At 40.8% G+C, this 22,729-nt stretch overlaps 7 protein-coding genes across 8 annotated transcripts; 3 read left to right on the plus strand and 4 right to left on the minus strand.

The window, feature by feature from the left end:
- Positions 1 to 1,302: 1,302 nt before the first annotated feature.
- On the minus strand, positions 1,303 to 2,521 carry TrAFT101_004595 (uncharacterized protein). The gene is made up of 2 exons (XM_024902208.2): positions 2,455 to 2,521; positions 1,303 to 2,401 (listed from the first exon to the last, which is right to left on the minus strand). Exon 2 carries the CDS (start codon positions 2,383 to 2,385, stop codon positions 1,483 to 1,485), a length of 903 nt encoding a protein of 300 aa, XP_024765602.1. The 5' UTR covers positions 2,386 to 2,401; positions 2,455 to 2,521; the 3' UTR covers positions 1,303 to 1,482.
- Positions 2,522 to 11,787: 9,266 nt separating this feature from the next.
- On the plus strand, positions 11,788 to 13,746 carry TrAFT101_004596 (uncharacterized protein). Of its 2 annotated transcripts, XM_024904771.2 has the most exons (2): positions 11,788 to 11,988; positions 12,050 to 13,746. In XM_024904771.2, exons 1-2 carry the CDS (start codon positions 11,818 to 11,820, stop codon positions 13,544 to 13,546), a joined length of 1,668 nt encoding a protein of 555 aa, XP_024765600.2. In that variant the 5' UTR covers positions 11,788 to 11,817; the 3' UTR covers positions 13,547 to 13,746. The 2 variants fall into 2 exon arrangements, with proteins under 2 accessions (XP_024765600.2, XP_065983342.1); XM_066127233.1 differs by having other exon boundaries at positions 11,788 to 13,746.
- On the minus strand, positions 13,562 to 14,832 carry TrAFT101_004597 (uncharacterized protein). Its single transcript, XM_024910852.2, has 2 exons — positions 14,111 to 14,832; positions 13,562 to 14,043 (listed from the first exon to the last, which is right to left on the minus strand). Exons 1-2 carry the CDS (start codon positions 14,803 to 14,805, stop codon positions 13,647 to 13,649), a joined length of 1,092 nt encoding a protein of 363 aa, XP_024765599.1. The 5' UTR covers positions 14,806 to 14,832; the 3' UTR covers positions 13,562 to 13,646.
- A 2,442-nt stretch (positions 14,833 to 17,274) lies between these two features.
- TrAFT101_004598 (uncharacterized protein) lies at positions 17,275 to 18,637 on the minus strand. Its single transcript, XM_066127234.1, has 3 exons — positions 18,557 to 18,637; positions 18,376 to 18,503; positions 17,275 to 18,309 (listed from the first exon to the last, which is right to left on the minus strand). Exons 1-3 carry the CDS (start codon positions 18,614 to 18,616, stop codon positions 17,427 to 17,429), a joined length of 1,071 nt encoding a protein of 356 aa, XP_065983343.1. The 5' UTR covers positions 18,617 to 18,637; the 3' UTR covers positions 17,275 to 17,426.
- A 536-nt stretch (positions 18,638 to 19,173) lies between these two features.
- TrAFT101_004599 (uncharacterized protein) lies at positions 19,174 to 19,495 on the plus strand (the record flags this gene model as incomplete). Its single annotated transcript, XM_024910443.2, has 2 exons — positions 19,174 to 19,299; positions 19,379 to 19,495. 2 exons carry the CDS (start codon positions 19,174 to 19,176, stop codon positions 19,493 to 19,495), a joined length of 243 nt encoding a protein of 80 aa, XP_024765597.2.
- Positions 19,496 to 19,761: 266 nt separating this feature from the next.
- Positions 19,762 to 20,115, plus strand: TrAFT101_004600 (uncharacterized protein; the record flags this gene model as incomplete). The annotated part of the gene is made up of 1 exon (XM_066127235.1): positions 19,762 to 20,115. One exon carries the CDS (start codon positions 19,762 to 19,764, stop codon positions 20,113 to 20,115), a length of 354 nt encoding a protein of 117 aa, XP_065983344.1.
- A 1,659-nt stretch (positions 20,116 to 21,774) lies between these two features.
- TrAFT101_004601 (uncharacterized protein) lies at positions 21,775 to 22,527 on the minus strand (the record flags this gene model as incomplete). Its single annotated transcript, XM_024910851.2, has 1 exon — positions 21,775 to 22,527. One exon carries the CDS (start codon positions 22,525 to 22,527, stop codon positions 21,775 to 21,777), a length of 753 nt encoding a protein of 250 aa, XP_024765596.2.
- Positions 22,528 to 22,729: the final 202 nt, after the last annotated feature.

The raw sequence follows: 22,729 nt of genomic DNA on the forward strand, positions 1-22,729 counted from the left end.
TTTTTGTTTGATAGCAAGTCAAACGGAGTGAGGTTCTTGATGGTTAGGCACCTAAAAGGTGGGGTACCTGTAGATGTAGGAGGGAAGCTTGTGTGCTAGGTTACTGCAATTGGGGCAACAAATGTGTTCTTCGACTGAGTGGTGTGAATGCTTTGAAGATTAAGAAGATTAGTGAGGTATAGACTGGAGGTAAGCTAGATGGTTAGATAAGAAATCTCCCGCGAGCCTCCAAGGATTATTAAATATTTACATTTCTTTCACACAGACATTATGTATGTAGGACAAGTTATATTTTGGAATCGATTAATCGGCCAGGAACTTCACTGTTAGAAGTTACAAAGCTCAGCGTTTATTAGAGGAAGAGTTGCGAGTTTCGAAATCGATTGAGAAGCCGGAATCTCACCACTATATCCACGACGCGCTAGTTACACAAAACAAACTCATTGATATAGCAAAGTTCAAAAATTAACATTGTTCACATAGCTATTTTCATAAAACCGAGATGTATTTAGTTTAAGCAGGCAGATTCAAATGTAAACAGAGGATTCACGCGCTTTGTGCATATATCTAAGCTTGGTAGGGGTTATGGTAAAGGGTTTTTAAATCAACTCAATAACAAGCTTGTTAATATAAATGTCAATGAGCGGAAACACTTAAGAAATATAATTCCCCAGTATTTGTACACTTAAAAACAGTTAACTATTTACCTTAGATGATATTTTAATTGCTTTCATGAGGAATATAGTTGCCTTACATGCGAAATCGGTTATCCTACTAGTATACTAATATTCGGAAAAGCAATACGCGTTCAGAGCCTGAGTATATGGTTTGGTTTCTTTTGCTCAGACTATGCATAACATCTTTAAGGATAGCTAAGTGCAGTAGCATAATTCTTTACAATTGATTATCTTCTCTCTGACTTTCTAGTTTCTTATAATACGCAATTTCCACCCCAAACATGTGAACTAGATCATTTACAAAATGGATGGTGAATAAATTTCAAGGAGCTTTTTGAGCTCAATAAGTAGATGTGCCTTTGAATTTTCATTGAGTAGAATCTCTGACAGAGAACATAGCCAGGCCGCTACATGAAGATGACCAACAGTATAGGAGTTACTTGAGCGCATTGCGTATACTCTAGATAGGCATTCTAAACGCAACATCCTGACCTAGTCTGTCGCCAAAGAGCTTAAACCTTTAAACATGTATTGATATATATAGATTCTTTTCAACGGCTGTATCCTAAACTATATAGATTAAAGGTTACAACAAGACCAGTTATACCCATTTAAGGGTAAAGCAGGTAAAGCAGCCAGACTAGTAAATATATTTAAAACAGGCTTATGTTTTTTCAGTAATTATAAAAGTAGCCAATATACTCGAAAACTAATCGAAATAAACAAGATAGTGATAGGGACTTGAAGAAGAATAGACTTAAGCTAAGCCACTGAACCCAATACTTCTAGCGATCCAGATTATATATTATTGTAAATTTTCCAATTTCGTGGGCATGTTCAAAGCCATTTGCGCATCTTTGAGGATGTCCATGCGTAATATAGTCGAAACTTGAAGTTCATTCAGGAGCTTACTCAACGGACCCTCCCCTCGTGTGAGGCCGACGTTCCTGGGTAATAAACACTGCGCCGCTAGGAGTGGATTCATCTGCACAGTCACCTGGTGCCATTTTCCATCGATTTTATTAATCGCATTATTAATACCGATGGAAGATTGCGATGGTATGGTTTTCAGTGTCGGAAGGGGTACTTCGAGTGTCAAATCCATGCTTCCACCCGTCCCACTGATTCCTGCCTTGATTTGGTGGTCATCCATCTCGAAGTTGATTTTCGTAAGCCATTTGGGGAGTTGATACAGGGTCACACCTCGAACTCGAGCAATCTCGGTATCGACTGGTAGAGCCAACACGTATCCATAAAAGGTTCGATTCCATATAGAAGTGAGCAATTGCGTCATGCTATAACTGTTTCGGCCCGGCTGACGAACGATGATGGCAAGAGACACCTCATTGTAAGGGTCATTATCGCAGACAAGATATGAGTAGAATGTTAACGCAACCAGGCCATAACCTGGAAACGGTGAAATGGGTTCTAAGGGCGATGGAAGCTTGGATTTTAAGGGCCCGAGGGGCGCCAGAAAGACGAGTTGGATGCTCCTTGTCCGATAATAGAAGTTTGGGGCGAACGTCTCACCAACTCTTGAATTAACCAGCCTCTTTGGGATCTTTCGGAAGAATTCAATGTCAGGTCCGACAGAAGGATCGCGCGCCACCTCATCCAAAATTGGATTCATACGGTAACGATCATAGTAGCCACCTTTTGGTACATCTATCTTGTGACCCCCGAACTCAATTTGGATTGTTGAAGACATCGTAGTTACAGTAACTCTAGAAAGGTAGATTAGTAGTGACATCTTCTTTAGAAGCAGATAGATACATACACAACTGAAAGCGACAGGGTTTGATATCAGGATTGTTGTCAACGTTGCCTGGGGCGCTTGGAAGAACGGCGTCGGTACTCCCAAGGGGACGGAAGTAAAGACGTCGTTTAGTAAAGCTCGTATCCAAATGTAATGAATAGTTATAGAAAGATTGCAGATACATGAGATACATCTGAAATAAATATCTGCCAATTAGCCATGCCTCCATAGATGGGAAAACAAAGAATCGGCGTAATGAACAATCCGAACATCCGTTTCCGTCGGCCTCATGTCTTTAATAGTTGCAACCTATGCCGGCGGATTTTTAGCGAGAAAATAGAATGGCACTAGCGGAGTAGGGCAAGAAGTAGATATCGAGGCTTAGCTGTATTATCTACTTTTGTAGTCCCTAGCCGTAAGCATATGACTGCTAGGTATAAAGAAAAATGTCTGTTTAATGTATATAATATTTACTTTCAACCTGCAGCACTGGATGCAGGAGTAGGAATCACAGGCTATGGGGTTCACCTTTCAATTTGACAATATACACTGCTTGTAGATGTTTAATATGGTGGCTTCAGCTCGCTAGTCTTGGTAATGGTAGCGGAAATTGGGATTTCCTATTAGCGGAGACGGAAGCTAAACTCTTTTTTGGTATATAAAGCTTCGAGTTCGCTTGGAAAATAATAGTACAGCGGCAATTAATGCCTATCGAGAGGAACTGATAAATTTTGACGTGCTAAAAAAAAAGTAGAGCAGTAAATTTTGAGTCCTAGTTTTAGTATTCCGGGGTGCTATTCTCGGTCGCGAACGCTAAGAAGATATGTTACTGTGCCTCTATTAGCATTGTTCAATAGCGTTTTGCAGTCTGGGTAAACCCAATCCTCGGCCTTAAGGCATCTCTTAGGGGCAATAATAGAGGTGGTGATTTAGGGAGCTCCCTGACATAAAATTGCCATCGGTGGCCTTTCTCAATGGTACCACAACCCTGTGGGTCAAGAGTTTGGAAGATACCCAGGTTGTAAGTTCTGATTGAAGTCATCGTATTTGGTTTTATAATTTATAACTTTCTATATCTTGAAACCGTCAAATTGATTGGTGAGATGAAGGATAATTTAACCTTTATTGTAAATAACCCTGATTTTATCAAGTGAATTGCAGTCCTGGAACTGCTGTGGCGCTATTTACAAGTATGCCCAAGGGGATACATAGTCTTTAAATGTTACTACCTGTAACTTATATAACCCTCCAGTCAACAATTATCCTATTGTGCAGTATTCATTAAGAGTTATTCAGGAGCCGCTGGCTGACCTCCTCTGGGCTGTTTTAGTTTATATGCCACGGCGAGTAGTTCGTTAAGAATCCTTCACATCAGACCTTAGGGGTCGGGTAGCAAATGTGACAACGATCTATACTCTCGAATTAAAGAAGATGTCAAATGTAGTACCAATGCGCTCCTGTGAGATTATTTGACATAATCTTGATGTTTCGAGAGTTGCAAAGCTCTCTTTCAACTCTTTCAGCTACTCAAAAGTTTTTGACCCATCCTTGACAAGGTCGGGCCGGAACTTATGGTAGACACCTGTGAGACTTCTTTCAATAGTTGCAAAGTGAATGTCCCCAAGGTTTCAAGCCGCGATTTGGCATGCATAACGACGGTTTTCTCTGTGAAAAGCATCTTGTTCATATGAGGTTCAGCATCTGACGACGGCGGGAAATCATCCGTCAACCTGCTTGGACAAGGCGTGAGAAATAATTTGACGGTAAACAAATCAACTGCTGGCATGTCACTAAATCAGGTTGCTATTACGCTGCCATTTTTGATAAGACATGGACTGGTAAGGCAATCGTGCATGATGCGGAGTCCGCGGATGAAGTGCTGTGTGGCCGAACTAAAACCGTTCAAGGCTAACTCGATGCGCATAAATATTTGGCAGCAACGGAAATGCAGACTTGGTAGAATAGCTCTAGTAATTATTATCCAGGATTTTCGTGGAAAGGGTTATAATGGCAAGTACCTACCTCTTTATACCGTGTTGTAATTTCGATGGCGGGGGGAGGTGGCCGTACTGCTCGCCAAAATCCCTACGTAGTGCATTTGGAGATGCCAAAGCATGATGCGTAGAAGGCTTAGAGGTGGCGAAGAAAGTAGCTTGAGCTTCGAGCTCGTAACTTTTGTGCATCATAGTTGGCACCCATGGCAGGAACCGGCTTGATTGTAAAGTGCCTGGCAAGATACTCTACGTACTTAGGATTAGGGAATATTACTAGAGGGTTCTTGGACTAGTTAGCCGGTATTGACGGCCTCTTCACGGAAGCTGTAGATCCAATGCCGATGTTGATTCAAAAATTGGACGCATTATTACAAGCCCTGCCTGAGGGGACGCACCACATGCATATGGGTTTCCATTCATCGCACTTGACTTACCGGATTCTTGATAACCTGAACATTAGCTCCGCAAGTCAATGACACCGATAGTAAACTACTTTTGATGTCAAATATTTTCCTGCACATAATGCAGCCCACTCTGGATTTCCTTGTAGACGCAGGCATGTCCGCCTGGAGACGCTCTAGACGGCGTTTCAGTAAGCAATAAATGCGATAAAAATACAAGGCACAGCAAATGTAAATGCCTTACATAGAGTAAGTGTTTATGAGAGGTACATGTATTTCTTAGCTCCCCCTTCTTTATTAACCCCAAGCACTTATCAAAGCGTATTTCTATCAGCGTGGGGTGTACTCTATAACGCTTGAATTTTCGGGGCCAGAGAACAACTATTTTCCCCGAATTCCGTCCAGTAACTTAATTATTTTAGCGCATAGAAATTAATACAGCCTAACCATATACAGCAAAACGCCCAAGCCAACCATTAAACTTCAAGTATTTGGAATTTTACTAGAATATATGGGCCTAACGCTTGAATTTTCAGGGCCGGAGAATAACTAGTTTCCCCGAACTCCGTCCAGTAAGGCCGTGATCCAATACATCTTTTTTCAACTAGCCAGCTAATTAGCTAGTATAAAAGGGGCACTATACCTAAATTAGTAAGGATTTTTAATATAAAATTATATCACTTTTCCCCACCAAGCACAAAACACCACAACCCCTGCTTATAATATATTAAACTAGCAGAGACCGCAAAAATGCCTGCAATAAGAATAGTTACTAGATTTTCTGCTAAATCCTGCTTATAGCAACTAATTAAAAATATACATAAAATTACATAGGTTTTTAATTAGCTAGTACTTACTAGATTCTACTAGAAATAGCCTTGCCGGCAATTATAGCACTATTAATAAAGAAGATTATTATTAACAACTATAAAAATTAAAAAAAGGACTTTAATATAGCTATAATTATATAGAATTATATTATACAAATAATACAGCAGCATCAGGGTCATAGTTATAGGGTAAGGCTAACACCAAACAACCCAGAAGCTTTACAATACTATTATAAGGAACTTCTTCAGCTCCCTAACTCAATGTTCTATAATCTTTTTCATATAAAAAAAGCAGTATTTTTTAAGCTCTGCAGATAGCTTTATATAAACACAGAGGCAGAAGGAAGTCGCCAGCAACCTCTAGAGCAAAAGATATTAATATTCTTATAAATATATGCCTTTAATACACCACAGAGGAGTGCTACAGCATTCTTCTACATTAGTCAGTTAACTATATTATAAATATTTTATAATTTAATCAATTTAATAAAAAAATTATATATAAACTATATTCAGCAGCTAAATCTATTATACAGCGCCTAGTCAAAAGTCTCTTGTAGGCTAGGTAGCTGCAACCGCTGAAGAAAGTAACCACATAATGAAAATACTTCTATTTTACTTAATTTTACAGCTAAAAATAAAGAAAATAGCTAGAAAGGAACCTATTTTATTTATCTTTAATACTTGGTCCACTAACCCTTGGCGATAATGCATTATTGCCGCCGATGCTTAATACTATCTATTAATGCTGCAATTTTATCTTAATTAAGTGCAGCCTATGCTTTTCACAAGTATTTTTTAAATACTTCAATATCCTGTAAATTTCTTTATAAATCAAAGAGTTCAGAGAATAATTTATAAAGTTTATGCTTTAATATATGCTACACATGCTCTATGGGGTTAAGATCCGGGCTGTAGGGTGGCCATCCTAAGATTAAGACTTTATAATTAAGAAGGAATGCCTCTACCGCCGGCGATTTATAAATAAGAGTATTATCCTGCATAAAATAACAAGTTTCGTTGTAATAGGGAATTAATCCTTCCTCCAGTGCTTTAATATAGCTCTGTAAAGTAAATCCTCGCTTCCGGGCGTTAATATCTTAAGTTATAATAATAAAAGGGCTATGCCCAGTCTTCTAGATCGCTGCCTACACCATTATTGTAATTTATAGTTAAGAACTGCCTCCAACATTTATATACTTTAGTGCATATACTTCAGAGGTATCTTTCTATACTTAACTTATAGGGTTAGTATATATATTCTATATAGAACACTTATCTAAAAAGTATACCTACATTCCAGGATTAAAACTGCAATAACCCACTAACTTTAACTTAATATACCTGCGCTAATTTATAGTCTTTTCCTTCCCAGCTTTTACATCATAAAAGCCTATTCTTCGCTCTTTCTTTAATAAAAAAAAGCTTCTTCTTAGCTTTATATTTATAAATGCCGTTGTTGCCTAAAGTTCGTTAGAGTGTTGAGGCGCTGATTTTAAAGGGTAGGTTGGAAAGGACTATTTCCCAGGTTGCACAGAAGTCTTAATGCACTGCATATACTATTGCTTAATTATTATAAGGCGAAATACTTAAAGGACATTTAATTTAAGGTGCTAAGTGTAAAGAACTAGTTTCTTTAAAGCGTTTAATAATATAAAAGACAGCCTATTATAAGACGCCGAAAGTGCGCCCAGTCTAGACCTAACTTACACCTGCATTTACAGTTGCAATAATTGCCGCATGTATCTTAGAAGAAATTTCATGGTTAGCCCAGCAATTTAGGGATAAAATAGTCCCTAAAGCACTTATTTTAGATAAAAATTGGATTTTTTATAAATTTTTAAAGTTTATGGTGGTTGGAAAATATTTTCATAATTGCCTAAATAGTGGTCTTAGTTGGGGGGGCAACAAGAGACTTTTGACACCCCACTGTATCTTTCCCCTAAAGTTAAGCTAGTTAGGAAGTTTAAAGGCTTCAGCAGCACAATCAGCGCAATAAATAATATATATATCCCTGTATATATCCCCACTGTAAATTAGCAAAGATTCTAGTTACAGAAGAATAATATATTATAAAATATACTTATTGCTATTACCTTTAATAGCCTATTCTTATATATACTTGCTAAAGCCAAGGGTTTTATCTTTAATTTATTGCTTTTGCTGCAAGCGCTAACTTAATCCTTTAAGATACCAGCAGTAAAATATTATCTTGCTAACGCTAGCTTTAGTATAAAAAAAGGCATTATAATCCTATATCCTAAAGTTTATTATTATCTTAATAACTAAAGGACTGCTGCCTAAAGGCCTTAAAATGTAAAAAAACTATATAACTTATAGCATGCTTAACTATAAACTAAAGTTAAGTAAGTTTTTAAGCAGTATAAGCAAAAATAGAAGATAATTTACCATAGTGCTGCTAAATATTCATTTATTAATTAAATTTTAATTATTTATACTATTATAAGTCTTTTTAACTTCATTAAGCTTAAGGGGAAGCTTCTTAGGCAGAAATATTAATTAAATAAAGATTTAATAACAGAAGAAAAATAAAAACACCTATCTTAAGTGCATTAATGCACAGAATTAGTTCTCCGGCCGTTAAATAGCCTTTAAATGCAAGATTACATCTCTGAGGCAATTTAGGCAGCTTATTAGGCCTATTTTAATAATAATAATAAAGAAATTAAGGAGGTTAAAAGTAATGAAGATAGCTAGGCAAAGGCTTGATTTAATAGCTTATTTCACATTAATTTTACATTAAATTCACTTTTAAACACTGGAAAAATAATAATCCTATAAAATTCCTTGTTTTTTAAAGCTATTTTCAACTTCTATCTAAAATATTATAGCTTTACATAGAATATCTTTATTAAAAGCACATTTTTTACCTCCTTTAATAACAATAGATTCCATTTAAATGCATTTACTAGATCTTAGCTTATCCATTTTACTATTTCTAATAAAAGATTATAGCTATATTTATTAAAAAGGTTATAGGCGCTCTTAATTGCAGTCTCTAATGTTTCCTCTCTTACAGCTGGCTTTATGATAATAATATGCTCCTGAGGCTTTATTTCCCAGGCTGTTATAGCAGCTATAAGCCTATCTAGCGCTTCTAACTCCTTTTCTTTTACTATTTTCTTTTGCTTCCTCTTCTTTACTGCTATTAATTTTACTGGCGTTCTTAATTATTGTAATAACAGTGTTAGTAATATTATTTCCTCCCTGTTACTAACTAGCAGCAAAGTTGCTACTTCTTCTTTATTTTCTTCATTAGGGAGTTATAAAATTAAAGGTAAGTCCCTGTCTTCTTTATTAAATAGATTACTAATAGAAATACTCCCTAGGTCTCTATTTCCCCTAGCTTAAATAAAGCTTTTAAAGTCATCTGCTTTTATAATATTTCAACCGGCTGGCTGCTCGTTAAAGAAGATTTTATCCCAGCTTTTAAAGGAAATCCCATTGCCAACCAGAAGGCTGTTATTAATAACTCTTGCACTAAAAGGGTAATGCTTTTCTTTTATCATTGCCTTATTTTCCCTGCTTATCAAAAGCTTCCCATTATCAGCATTATAACTTATGCTTAACAATGCCTTAGCTTCCTTAAATGCCCGCTAAAACTTTTTTAAATCTTAGTACTTATTTTCCACTGTTTTTAATTTCTAGTAATGTTTAAAATGCTATACATTTAGCTGTACTAATATATTCTTTAAAGCTTACTGCAGGTATATTTTTTTCATTGAGTTTAGCTGCCCTTCCCTCCTTGCCTTAAGCAAAAAACTAAAAAAATATAATAATTAAGCATTATTCCACTGATTTAACATTCTTTAAGCATCACCCTGCAATAAATCGCCAGATATTTAACTTATAGTAACTTTAAATATAAAGGGATAACCTTACATTTTAAAGTATTTTTCATCCTTAGCCTTACAGGGTCGTCTAACAACATCAGAGCCTTACAAAAGCAATATAGCCTTCCTTAATTATTTTAGTCTAGTCTTATAACCAGGATTATATTAGTACAAGTTCTTCAATCCACTATTTTTACTAATTAGATGTAACTGGCTAATTAGCTAGGCTGGCTAATTAGATATATTGGATCACGGCCTAACTTAATTGTTTTAGCGCATAGGAATTAATATAGCTTAACCATATATAGCAAAATGCCTAAGCCAACCATTGAACTTCAAGTATTTGGAATTTTACTAGAATACATAGGCCTAATATAACAATTCCACCGAACTATAGTCAAAAAAATAAATAAATTCACCTATGTCTTATATTTTATAAGTTTATCAAACATCAGAGAATGTTGTATCAAATGTGGTCCATTCATATTTCTCCAAATGAATAGCTATGCAATGCAACCAAAAAAGGGGGATTTACAACTATTTTTGTAGTTTTAAAACGTTTTTAGGGGTGGTCATTATGGCTTTTATTTTACAACTGGCTCAGCCGTTGTGTAGCCTAATGAGGAAGTGGTTTGGATTTATCGCAGGTATGCTATGTTAAGAACCCAACTCATGTCACCTATGGTCGTCTTTTTTACAAATGGCAAGTACGAGTTTGGGATACTGAGACCCAAATTATATAAATCAGGCGCTTGAAAATATTAATCTTCGACTAATCTGACTCTGAAGTGAACATAAACCAGGGGCACATGGTATTTCCCAATCGGGGTCAGATCCAATTGCATATTCCTTGTCTTGCTATCCCACGATGTTAGCGGCATTCCCACTATCCTCGTACGAGCAATAAACTGCCGCCTAGTGATTAAATCCAATCTCCCAGTGCATAAGTAGAGACATGCAAATAATAGTTTCATTTTGGGTGAACTTACAGGAAATAAGCCTCGGGCCAGTTCTGCGTTCCTCTCCCTCCCCGTTTTAGCAGCGGCAGCAAGTCCGAATGTCATCAGCAAAGTTAGCGCCCGCACTGTAGCCTATGAACACGAATTCTGGGGCGGGGTCAATCTTAACCTGCTCGTCCTTGTGAATCAGTGTTAAAATTCTGGAGATCAGATATGGATGATACCACCTCTAAAGCGCTCTGAACAAGCGATAAGAGAGCGTATTCCGGTGCAAGCTTGTAAGAAGGCGAAACTACAATAGTGCCAGAGTAAGAGGCAAATGCACGAGGCGGTGATGTTGAAAAAAGAGGGCCGCCGAATGCGAAACTGCTCCCGTGCAGATAAAGCTTGAAGAGGGGTTTTATTCCCTTCGCTGGTGATATATAGTCATTTTTTTTTTCTTCTATCCTCGATATTTAAATACTTACTTAGGAAGACAGATATTAATATCCATCCTAAAGTAATATATTTCGATGCAAACACCTAAAATAACAGTTGGCAATAGGCTTCGCCTGCATTGTTATTACTCTTCATCGGTATAATATAGTAAATAAGATTTAATAAGGAACCACAAGAATCTGAAAGTCTTTATGAGCCTACTATTTAACCCAATAATTTAGCAAGGTCCATATTGTATATTTAGAAAGCTATACGTAAATTTCTGTTGGATATGATTTCGGCTGGGCCTCGTTCAGTCTCCAAAGTATAAGCAACCGTCCTCTCTCTGGCTAGAAATAAGCACCCAGCTTGAGTATATAGAGCAGCAATATATTAGTTACAGATCCTATGCTTGGTGGGCTTAAGAGATTATAAGAATTCTATTTTCACAGGCGTTTAATAAGGCCGATATAATTTGCTTTCATGTATAATACTTCATCGTATTCAAAGGCTATATGTAAAGTCTGTGTGATCCACGTAACCCGCCCAGACTAGCAATGCCTTCCTGAAGATAGTCATATCGGAACCGCTCTTTATAATACAAATCTGTCACAAGAACATGTTGTAACCCATGGCATTTAGTATTAGTTTGTTGTCTGCTTATATGTCTAGGATGACTCGCAAAAGTGCATTATGCGAATTGGAAATGAAAATGTTGCTCATGGATATCTCGCAGTATGAGTCACACGGCAGCAAACCAGGGCCGAAATGTTCTCTTGGCTTTAGGCTATTTGTTTTCTTAGTCATCCTGCTATTCCTTCTTACCAAAAGCCTTAAAATCCTTCTAGTGTCGGCACCATTATTTCTCGTTTATTCTAGTTTATCAATCCAGGCAATGTGTTTAATTGGTTTGCTTTCTACGAATAACAATGGATATTATCACAGTCTCTGAGCCTCAAGTAACAGTTGCTGTGTCTTCGGCAGAACCTTTCGCTATGGAAGTTCCTTTCAGCGACCGCCCCGTTGAACCGCTCAATCTTATAGACCGCCCAAAGGTTCGCACAACATTGCGGTTATACGCCATCTTATCAGCGCTATATGTAATAACTTGGTCTACGCGGGATCATTGGAGAAGACCATCTAACTAACAGCACATTGTAGCTCAGCCTCTTCATCGCTGCCCTCGATCAAACAATTATCGCCATATCTATTCCCACGATATGCGCCGATCTGCGCTCCGCGTCGGGCTACGTATGGGTTGGTGGCGCTTATCTTGTAGCGAATGCAGCTGCAGGCCCAATCTGGGCAAAATGTAGCGATATCTGGGGTCGCAAGCCCATGCTCCTTATAGCTGTCGGTATTTTTGCTGCTGCCAGCATAGTAGCAGCGTTAAGCGTCAACATGCCAATGCTGATTGCTGCAAGAGCACTGCAGGGCACAGCTGGCGGTGGCCTAATGCAACTGGTGACCATCACAATCTCAGATCTCTTCAGTGTGCGAAAGCGATCACTATATTTGGGATATGCGGGGTTCGTGTGGGCTCTGGCTGGATCCGCTGGGCCGCTAATTGGAGGGGCTTTTACGCAGTTCAAGACCTGGCGGTGGTGTTTCTGGATAAACCTTCCGATCTCTGCGATTGCATTCGTGCTGTTGCTTCTGTTGGATGTCCACAACCCGCGCACAAAACTGGGCGAAGGCATGAGAGTCATTGACTGGTTAGGGACATTCTCCATCCTGGCAATAACTCTTTTACTTCTTATTGGGCTGGATTTCGGCGGCGCTATATTCCCCTGGAGCAGCCCAAAAGTTATTTGTTTGGTTGTATTCGGAATCCTGATGATCGGTTTCTTCGTGTTTAGCGAACAACGTTTGGCTAAATATCCCCTAATGCCTCTGGCCATGTTTAGAAACTGGTCAAATAATGCTATTTTCCTTGTTGTGTTTTCACATGGCATGGTACTCGTTGGCATCGAATATTACATGCCACTATACTTCCAAGGAGTGCGGCAAACCTCGCCTTTCGGGGCTGGTGTTTTACTATTACCGCTGATAGTAACACAAGCTGTCATAGAAACAATCTCTGGCGTTTTGATCGATCGCACAGGACGCTACAGGGAGATCACATGGGCCGGTATGACACTTATGACGATAGGGACAGGGCTGTACATTACTCTTGGGTCCAGCACACCGGTAGCCAAAGTGGTCGGGTTGCAAATCTTTGGCGGTCTGGGACCTGCCCTTCTCTTCCAAGGGCCCATAATTGCGATTCAGAGCACTGTTAGCCAGGCCGATACTGCGGCAGCCACAGCGTCCCTGGGCTTCATCCGCAATCTTGCCATGGCACTATCCATTGTGGTGGGTGGTGTGGTATTCCAAAACAGTATGGATAGCCGCCAATCATCCCTTGCTGCTGCTGGCCTCAGCCAATCTCTTATGGAAGCTCTATCTGGTAGTATGGCAGCCGCAAATGTGGGCATTACGCGCACAATTCAGGACCCTTCGCAGCGTCAGGTTGTCCTCGAAGCTTTCGCTTTCAGTGTGAGGAATTTATTTATATTGTATGCATGCGTAGCAGCCATTGGGTTGATGTCTAGCGTATTCATAAAGCACCGAGTTCTTAAGACTGAACATACGGAGACAAAGACAGGTATAAATTAATGGTTAAAATATGAGCGCGGGAACGTTTCTAAGTTCTATTGAAAATATACTATAATATTTCAATACAAGCTATTTTTGGATAGCATTACCAAGCGAGTGCTCAATTGACAAGCTGGTAATCTTGACTGACTGCACCTATGTCATCTTTAGTATAGAGAGCAAGGAAATGGGTCTGGTCGAGAGTATAGAGCCCAGGCCAGTGAGAACCGGCATTACCCGTGACAGTAGTAGGGCCCCATGTATGACCTCCGTCTGTACTAGTAACAACTTTCATTTGCGCTCCGTCAATGCCATTGCCACCGGTGCCGGCCACGTCCTCATTTGTCATAAAGCTTGTAACAAGAGTGCCACCGACATTAATAACTTGAGGAGCTCCTGCATTGGCCCCGTTTCGCGCGGTATATAGGCGCGCCCGCTCTCCCCAAGAGTTGCCGTCATCATGGGACAGAACATAATCAATGGAAAAGGGCCCGGACTCCGTATTCTCAAAAACGGCACTAATTTTGAGCAGTATCATTAGTTATTGGTTACACTGGTATTCAAAAGCCGTGGTAAAATACTTACATCAAGTTGCCAGAATTGTCGATATTTGCGACACCAATCATTCCATCGCGTGACGTGCGGTCACCTCCAGAAATCTTGATCCAGTTCGACCAAGTTAACCCTCCATCAGTCGAACGCTTCATATAACCGTCCTGATCTGCCCCATTATTCTCGGCGGAATAGTAACATTGCAGCGACCCGTCTGCAGCGACACGGAGAAAGGGTTCCCAGAGTCCGTTAGGGGTACCTGGAGTGGCTGCCTGCTGCTCCACGGTTGATAGATAAAGAAAGCTAGCACCGCCGTCATCGGAATATGATAGGGTTATTCGGTAATATGTGTAAGTATTTCCTGTGCGATCATGGTTGCGGTAGGCGTATACAATACGCCCGCTAGGAAGTTGCAAAGGCATAGCATTATCAACATCATGAGCAGATGAATCAGCACGGTAAACTTCGCCGACAAAATGCCATGAAGAACCGCCATTGTTAGATCCAGCCAGTCGAAGAATACTCTGGCCGTTTTCATGAGCAGTATAACCAGCGATCAAACCTCCGTTGTTCAGAGGGTTAGTTCGAATATATACTCCGTTTGTATCAATAACAACAGGCGAACCAGCCTGAACTACGTTTCCAGGTGACCTTTGCTCAATACTGACAGGGTTCCCAAGAACCCCGACAGGAATGAGCAGAGTTGAAAGTAGTTTATGGAAAAACATGGCTGCTTCGTATATAAATGGCAGAGCAGTGATATAACTATCAATTTGAAAAGGGATGCAGCTATTATTTATAGTCCATGAAGGCAAATATATACTGAAAAGGAGGGAATTACTAGTTTATTGGATGCCTCAATGATGTAAACCTGCGGCCTGTTTCCACCCTGTTTCCACCAGGCTCTAGCTTCCTTTCCTAGCATAGCCTAGCAACTATCCCCGCTAAAGGATGCTAAAGGATGCTCCTTTAACTACTCCGTACTCCGGGTGTACTTTATAGGAAATTCCGAAACTTTTTTAACTGGCTCTTTCATAAGAAGCATATTGTCCTAATGAACCTCGGTCGTTATTGTTTCTAACGTAAAGCGGTGTTACAGTTCTCGGACCGAATATTGCATCTTGGCGTTCCAGCTCAAGGTTCCCAAAATAAAAGAGGACGGATGTTATATCCTGGATGTTCTTCGCGAACTCTTGCCTCTGGCAACTGTTAATAAATTTTATGCTAGCTTGATTGGCCCTGTTATCGGGGGATATGTTCCCTTTTCACTTTGAAGGTCCCTATCCAGACCGTGCTATCTAGAATGCGTCTTTACGCTTAAGCATCAGCGGCTGAACCCAATCAAGCAGCATCTAGAATTACTAGTAGCCCCTTACATCGGAACGGATTGGAGTAGACTAACTCCAGCGCGCAAAAAAGGCTTCAAACAGTAGGTGGAGTGCAAAACTATGCTGAGGACCGATGACTACATTATTTACATGTCTGAGAATTTTTGTCCACACTTGTATGGCGGTTGGGATGCATTTTCCGAATATCGCATGATCTAGGCGTCAGTATTCCCTTGGCCCCAAATCAACAGTAGTTGTGGTCTGGTGTTGTGATACGAAGTAGACACAATCTGAAATGCTTTGTTTTACGGAGTACATGTTTTCGTATAGAAGTGTGACCCGCTTCATGGATGAGTGTATACGTACCTGCTTGGTGGGAAAGCGTATATGCACGCCTCTCTAGCGTTGGGACTGGTTGATGCGGCCCAATCCGGCGCAGACATGCTGTTTCAAGCTGACTTTGGCGTTGTTCTAGCTATCCTGCGGAGGATTACCTGTTAGCAGAAAAGGGGTGCCGACAGTACAAAACACAAAACCAAGATGCCGAAGTGGCTACTTCGCCTTTACTGGACGTTGTTTTGGACAGTGCCTGCAATGTGACCCTTGCAGTAAACATCGGCAGTTCTGAAGATCTGCAGGTGGGCCTTCGGGTTTACTGGACCAGCTGGCAGCGGGACCCATCTCGGATAGCGACAAACCGCGACGGATCTAGGGTTATTTTGGGTGCAACAGTCTAGTAGCAAGAGTGTTTTTTATATGCTGGGTATATGCCCAGCTGGACAATTACATGCATGCCTCCAAGGACACAATGGGTGGCACACACTCGCCCCATTCTTGTCTAGCTTGGGTTCGCCTCAGACAGCAAACTTGTCCTTCGCTAATATCCAAATGAGAGATTACATGCCGGTCAATGTTTGGCCTTGTTATGTTTGTACTTAGCATAGTTAAGCATTGTATTATGCCTATTACATTTGAGAGCATTTCCTACATTCTGAAGTCTATATTTTACGCATAAGGTAAAAATTGCTAGCATTAGTGTATTACAAAAAACAGCAAAGCGTGTAGTGCAAGAGGCGGCATTCAATGTTTTCGCTGGTGAAGCTAATTTCTCACTTTACAGAGGCAACAATGCTTTTAGCGCGAACTTCGTACCCAAATTTAATTCTAATTTTAGGTTTAATTTGCCAATGGACAAGGGTTATATGATGGTCTGCGCCAGTTAATAACAAAAACATTATTGAAGACGTATTTCTACTTTCCATAGCACAAACAATCGTATAATGCAAAGCTGTCTCTCTGTCATAGCCTGATTGATCAAATTTGGAATCTTGTCAATTGTTTCCGCTGGCGACTTTTCCCAATCAAGGACTACAAGACAATACGACCGAAATTGCCAAGCGCTTTTAGATCAGCGTCCCGAAAAAGTAATCCTTGGACGCCACGCACGTGCTTAAACTCTTGAACATCGATCTTGGATAAACCTATGGACCCTTGGTATTGCAGTAATAGAGGTCTAGCCTTGTTTAATAAAGAAGACTATTTACTAGTATAAAATAGAGTAAATGATAAAATAGTTAAAGACATAGCAGTAAATTGAAAGTAAATTATATAGACAGAAGGTATAATAAACTACACTAATATAAAGTAAATTTTTTAAAAAAAATAAACCGATTTTTTCGTTCTGATTTATATTCGTAAATATATTAGGAAAAGAATAAATAAAAGTATTATAATATGTGGTACTAATAAATAAAAGTTAAATACCACTGATGATATATTGTTTCAATACATGATCTACAGGATTCAATCTAGGTGCTATACTTACACTCTAAGCCTCTTCTTGCCGAGGCTTTTTTACACATGTTTGGCGGGATGGGTTATTGGATTGCTACCTGATTCACGAACGGCTGAGTTAATATATCAGAAATAATTGGAAGCGTAAATATGTCAGCCAGGTAATTCTATCTTCGTTCGCTAGCCTATTATACACCGTTTATTTATTGCGAACTGTTAGTGAGGCTTCACGATGAACTCCTTGTCACTTGACTGGCATCTGAACTTAAGAGAAGATCAATTTTCTTGTCGAACGTGGATGAGATTTCGCATGCGCGTTGGTGTTGCTTCGACTTTGTTCCATTGCTTTTAAAGTCCTCGGGCATTCTGCTATCAAAAAGCTCCAGCTGTCGTGAAGCATTTGTTCCCAGCATAATAAAAGCGGCAGATTCTGGTGTATCTTCAACGAACATAGCCATTGCTAGAAATGCTTGAATTGAAAGCAAGCTAGGCTCTTGTAAAATGAGTCTATGTATCATAGCCGTGGCATTGTGATAAAAGGCAAGTGGAATAGAGCATAAGTCATCTTCGGAACCTGGGGCAGCCTTGAATCGCAATGCAAGGGCAGTCACAGCATTGACGATGGCCCATCTGGCGAAATTTTCTGCTGGGCCGGTAGAGCTGGCGGTATATTGGTCGCTGAGAAGAGTGGTGAAGTCTGCAAAATCCAGGAGCTGCCTACCCTCCATGATTTCCGCAAAAGAGCTTTGTAGTAGGCGTGTCGCAATGTGTCGGGGGAGAAGTGGAGTGAGCTCACTCGCTAGATTAGCCTGCGCAATACTGCTTCTTATTTTCTCGAGGTGCTTATTGAACTGGTCTGCGGCCAGAAAGTCCGGCAATGTTGGGATCAGACCCCTGATTTGTACTTGCCTCCGAGATGGGTCGGTTGTAAACGTAGGCGTGGAGGAAATGCAACTAGGTACATGGTGAGTAACCTGACCGCCCTGAGCCCTTGACCCTACATCATCACTAAACTGCTGGATTGAAAAAGTGCTGTTGTCGTCTAATTTTGCGCGATTTATTTTCTCCGGTCGATGCTCAAACTCTTTCGAGTTGTTAGAATTCTTCTTCCTAATAATAATGGATTAACGTATGTCACATCGAACCTGTAGACTCTGAGGCGTTTTGGTGCCTCACTTTTTACCTGGCCCCCGTGTTCTGCGGACTGTTGCATAGTTGCATTCTGCGTTACTAGCCATGCAGTTACTGCATCTTGGTGTTTTGCTATCACATCTCTTCTTGCGAGATTTGCATTTGTCGCACGCCTCAGAATGAGTGTTAGGGTGCACATACGTAATTAAAAATAGTGATTGCTTACAATGAAAGACTTCAAAGGCCTGCTTGCCAATCCTGGTAATGTGTCTACTTCAGCCACCATTGCCGCAAGACCTGATACGCTGCTAGAGCGGAAGCAAAACTGAAGCTGCAGAAGGCTGTTTCGAGAGCGGAAGCATACATATTTATCCTGCTATTTGTCAGACAAGGCTTGCTGAGCTTACAGCGAACTTGCCCCATCTTTAATGGAGTGCCAACTGTAGCCTTTTTTTTTTTAACCAATTGGGGCATTGAGGTTTGCCTCCGCCAAACAATCGCTATTTGCTTCCGATTACATTTACTTCCGCTTAGCCTTATATTAAAAATCTAGATTTGCTTCCGCTTAGCCTTATATTAAAAATCTAGATTTGCTTCCGCTTACCCTTACATTAAAATCCATAATGATTAAAAACTACAAATAGTCAAGTAATGGTTGATTATTTATTTTGGCTCGAACATGTCATCATAAGTGTGCTGCTTCTGTCACAACTTTATCTTTCTTTCTTCTTCCATCCCGACGCGACATCTCAAACACGACTCAAGAACCTTTCATAGCCGACTAATTTTCTCCTTGTGTATCGCTCATTTTCTATACGTCGAAAATTGGGGCATTCCAACACCATGACTCTGTTCCTTCGTGTCAATGACGCTTTAAATGCAAATCCCCCTTTCAGGCCGGATGAGACTCTATCTCTGGCAGGATCCGATTGGCTTTGGGCAGTTATGGCAGTTCACTTGCTCGCATTCGTAAGTGCCAACACTGCTTTGTTCTTTGATGACCATTCATGTTCGAGGTCTAATGTTAATATTCTGGTTACATTTATAGCTCATACTCCTAATTTTCTGCTTCACCACCCCAGAGAGTGATAGAGTTTTCCATTACCTGTTCACCATCACTCTCCTTGTTGGACTGTGTCATACTATGCAGAGGCTTCTGATCTAGGCTGGAGCACAGTCAAGCAAATCGATAAGCTCGACAACGGTTCTTCTCGCCAACTATTTTACGCAAAGTATATAAATTGGGCTGTCGCCTTCCCTTCTGTTAGCCTTGCGCTAGGCCTACTATCCAACGTCTCTTGGACCACCATCGTCACAAACATATTTGTGTCCTTCCTCTGGGTGGTAACTTACCTCGCCGCTGCCTACACTACATCAAGCTATAGGTGGGGCTTTTTCACTTTTGGGACTCTGTGCTGGATCATTCTCGCCATGAGCACACTAAATGAGAGCCGCGAAGCAGCGTCACGTATTGGCCTTTCTCGGGACTACATGATACTTTCTACGCTAGCAAATTTTTCCTGGGTGCTTTACCCTATTGCTTTCGGACTTAGCGATGGGGGCAATGTCATAGGCATTACCGGCAGCTTCATCTTCTTTGGTATCCTCGACATACTAGCAGTGCCAGCACTTGCATTGCTGTTCATAATACTAGCAGGCAAGTGGGATTATCACCATTTGCATCTAGCTTTCAGCGAGCACCGCTATGCCCCGGAAGATCATGGCACTGCCTTGCCAAAAGGAAGCGAGACCACAAGTCCCACTGGCAATAGCTCCACTGCCTAAGTTGTTGAACGACAGCGAGGCTTAGATGCCGACTTTTACCCCCCTCGATTTCTTATTATCGAATCCAAAGATTTTATAGCAAACCCGGATGAATACAGGGCCGACCTATTGATTACAGGTAGATTATTAAATTAAATCTTGCTCTTTATAGAATATTTTTAGTTCTTGAGTCTCATGAGGTAATGTAACCGCAGATAATATACGGATACCAAGAGCATGGAAGCCTATATTACTTATTCTACTTCGAGTTGTGGCAATACGACTTACAGCGGAATAATGGGATAGGAACTGCTCTATACCTTATTATATGTAACCCAGGACGTTACATCTGCCTATATTTACAACACACTTCAAACAATGCTTAAATACACATCTTCAATACCCTCACCATCCAATAAACCCCCTTTCCCATTCTCCAACCTTTCAAAATAGCATTCTCCATACAACTTCCAACCTACGCCTACATTTCTCTCTTTATCCCATGCATTTCTCAATAAAAAGGTCTCTCTCCCTCCCTTAAAAATACAAACCCTATCCCCGACACTTACATTTCTTGGCACCCATCCTATCCTCCCATCTCCTAAGCCACAAAATACCTTCCATTTCGTGTGCTCTTGAGAAATTATACACAGATAATCTTCCCAGTTATTATTAGATATGGGATGGCCCATGATCAGTCGCCCCGTGATATCTCGCATGAATGCTAGGTGATCTAATTCATTCGACTGTTCGCGTACTGTATTCATTTGCGGTTCTGAGCCAGAGGAAGCCCAAGGGATGATGGGCTCTTTGCTATAGGGGTTCCAATTACATGAAATGACGAGAAGAAAGGTAGTGTAGTGATCTGAAGAAAGGATCTCTCCGAAATCAAGCTCTGCTTTTGCACCTTGAAATAGATGTGGCCATTTCGAAACCATTAGGACCCTGAAACAACTCCTAAGCCAGTTTCTTTCAACTTCCATAATCGCCTCTGTAATGTCTACTGGTTGAAGTGGAAGATCTAATCCAGCTTTTTCATAGCATGCGGAGCGAGAATCAGCAATGTTCTTTACTGCCGAATGAAGAAGCAGGCAGTTGATAATGAGAGACGATTCAGAATCATCGAGATACGCTTCAGCCTCTTGGAGGAGATAGGAAGATGTCGGTCTCCCCCTTCCCATGAAGAAACTCGGTTTCGGGCCCTCAAAATCCGCAACCGTGGGCACCCATGAAGGGTCATCGGATTCTCGATCCACCCCAGCAGTATTCACCCACGACAAGGCTTTGACAGACTTGTTGTGCATCAAATCAACCACAACGAAATTCCTGAATACCTCTAGATCTGAGCACCGATAGTTTGGGAGAGGAATCCAGTACTCTTCAACCCACGGGAGATTCAAGATAGCGAATAACTTATCCGCGGGAGAGAGGATTGGAAAGACTGCGCGTGGAATAATATATCGAAAAAGGGTCGTCCAGGCTGAGAGGCGGTTTTCGTGTGGCGGAGCGTCTCGATTAAATGGATGTTTGACTCGTTTTCGGTAGGGATATGGACAGAGCGTCTAACCTCGGGGGAGCACGCGGCGAGGAAGCCGGCGGTGAAGAGGTTGGTTACCATACACATTGAGTCCCATGGTATGGTCTTGCTGCCGCAAAATACTTGGGCGGACGACGAGTTGACTACTTCTTGGATAACCATAAGCGCTTGAAATACGAACGGAGAAAGAGGGTGCCTATATGCTGCCACGCGTTAGGTGGTAGGGCGGGGTTATTGATGATTTTTTTGATGGACTCGTTCATATTTCCGTCGTGCCAGAGCGCATTCATAAATACAACTGTCTTCTCGATAGCTTCGAATGCTAGGCTGTCTTCTTCTCGTTCTTCTCCTAGCCACACAAGAACCTGCTCCGCGCGAGAGTAGATGTAATCCATCATTTTCACCTGGCTGGCTTGTTCAACGGGATCTTTTTGGTTAATGCAAAGAGCATCTACCCACAGTACCCGTTGGTTAACAGGACTTCTCAGCTTTCTCAGAGCAGCATCTAGATTTCGCCCCACAGGCATTATCGCCCCGCAGCAAATAATATCCGTTGAGTTTGCATGGTCTCCCCAGACATAGGAGAGGGCTTCGAACTTTGGTTTGCGGCGGAGATCATGCTGTTGCAGATGACATCGAATAATCTCTTCTCCTAAGCCCGGTTCCAGGATTAGAAGCCGCAATGTTGGAGCTTTGAATTTATGAAGGCCCGCAATCTCAATCAAGTATTCAGGCAGCCCATGTTCTTTTGCGACTTGCTGCGAAAAATCCTGTGAAATCCTTTGTTGTGCATCAACTGAGGGGTGCTGGAACGTACGGCAGATTCCTGGGATGTCATACAATTCCCGTCGGTCTTCCACGGTCTCTTCAAGTTTGGAGTATATGGTAGAAGACATTTCTTTAATAATTTAGATTATCGATTCAATGATCTCTTATAGAAATATCTGACTTGAAGCCGCTGCCAGACTTGGCCTTAAAGTCGGGACGTGAGCTGCAGCTATTTTAACCTCAGCCGAGGGGGGGCCTAAGCATAGCCTCAGTCAGCTGCCAGAAGCAAGGTCATCTAACTTGATATAGTTAAACTTAGGGTACTTCACA

Source organism: Trichoderma asperellum, chromosome 2, assembly GCF_020647865.1.
Source record: "Trichoderma asperellum chromosome 2, complete sequence".
NCBI lineage: Eukaryota > Fungi > Ascomycota > Sordariomycetes > Hypocreales > Hypocreaceae > Trichoderma > Trichoderma asperellum.

Coding starts and splice junctions, on each gene's coding strand:
- TrAFT101_004595 (XM_024902208.2), bottom strand. CDS start 2,385: ATGTCTTCAACAATCCAAATTGAGTTCGGGGGTCACAAGATAGATGTA.
- TrAFT101_004596 (XM_024904771.2), top strand. CDS start 11,818: ATGGATATTATCACAGTCTCTGAGCCTCAAGTAACAGTTGCTGTGTCT. Junction 11,989..12,049: donor CCATCTTATCAGCGCTATAT/GTAATAACTTGG, acceptor AGCACATTGTAG/CTCAGCCTCTTCATCGCTGC.
- TrAFT101_004597 (XM_024910852.2), bottom strand. CDS start 14,805: ATGTTTTTCCATAAACTACTTTCAACTCTGCTCATTCCTGTCGGGGTT. Junction 14,044..14,110: donor GACAATTCTGGCAACTTGAT/GTAAGTATTTTA, acceptor GCTCAAAATTAG/TGCCGTTTTTGAGAATACGG.
- TrAFT101_004598 (XM_066127234.1), bottom strand. CDS start 18,616: ATGGTGGCTGAAGTAGACACATTACCAGGATTGGCAAGCAGGCCTTTG. Junction 18,504..18,556: donor GGCCTTTGAAGTCTTTCATT/GTAAGCAATCAC, acceptor ACTCATTCTGAG/GCGTGCGACAAATGCAAATC. Junction 18,310..18,375: donor ACACGGGGGCCAGGTAAAAA/GTGAGGCACCAA, acceptor CATTATTATTAG/GAAGAAGAATTCTAACAACT.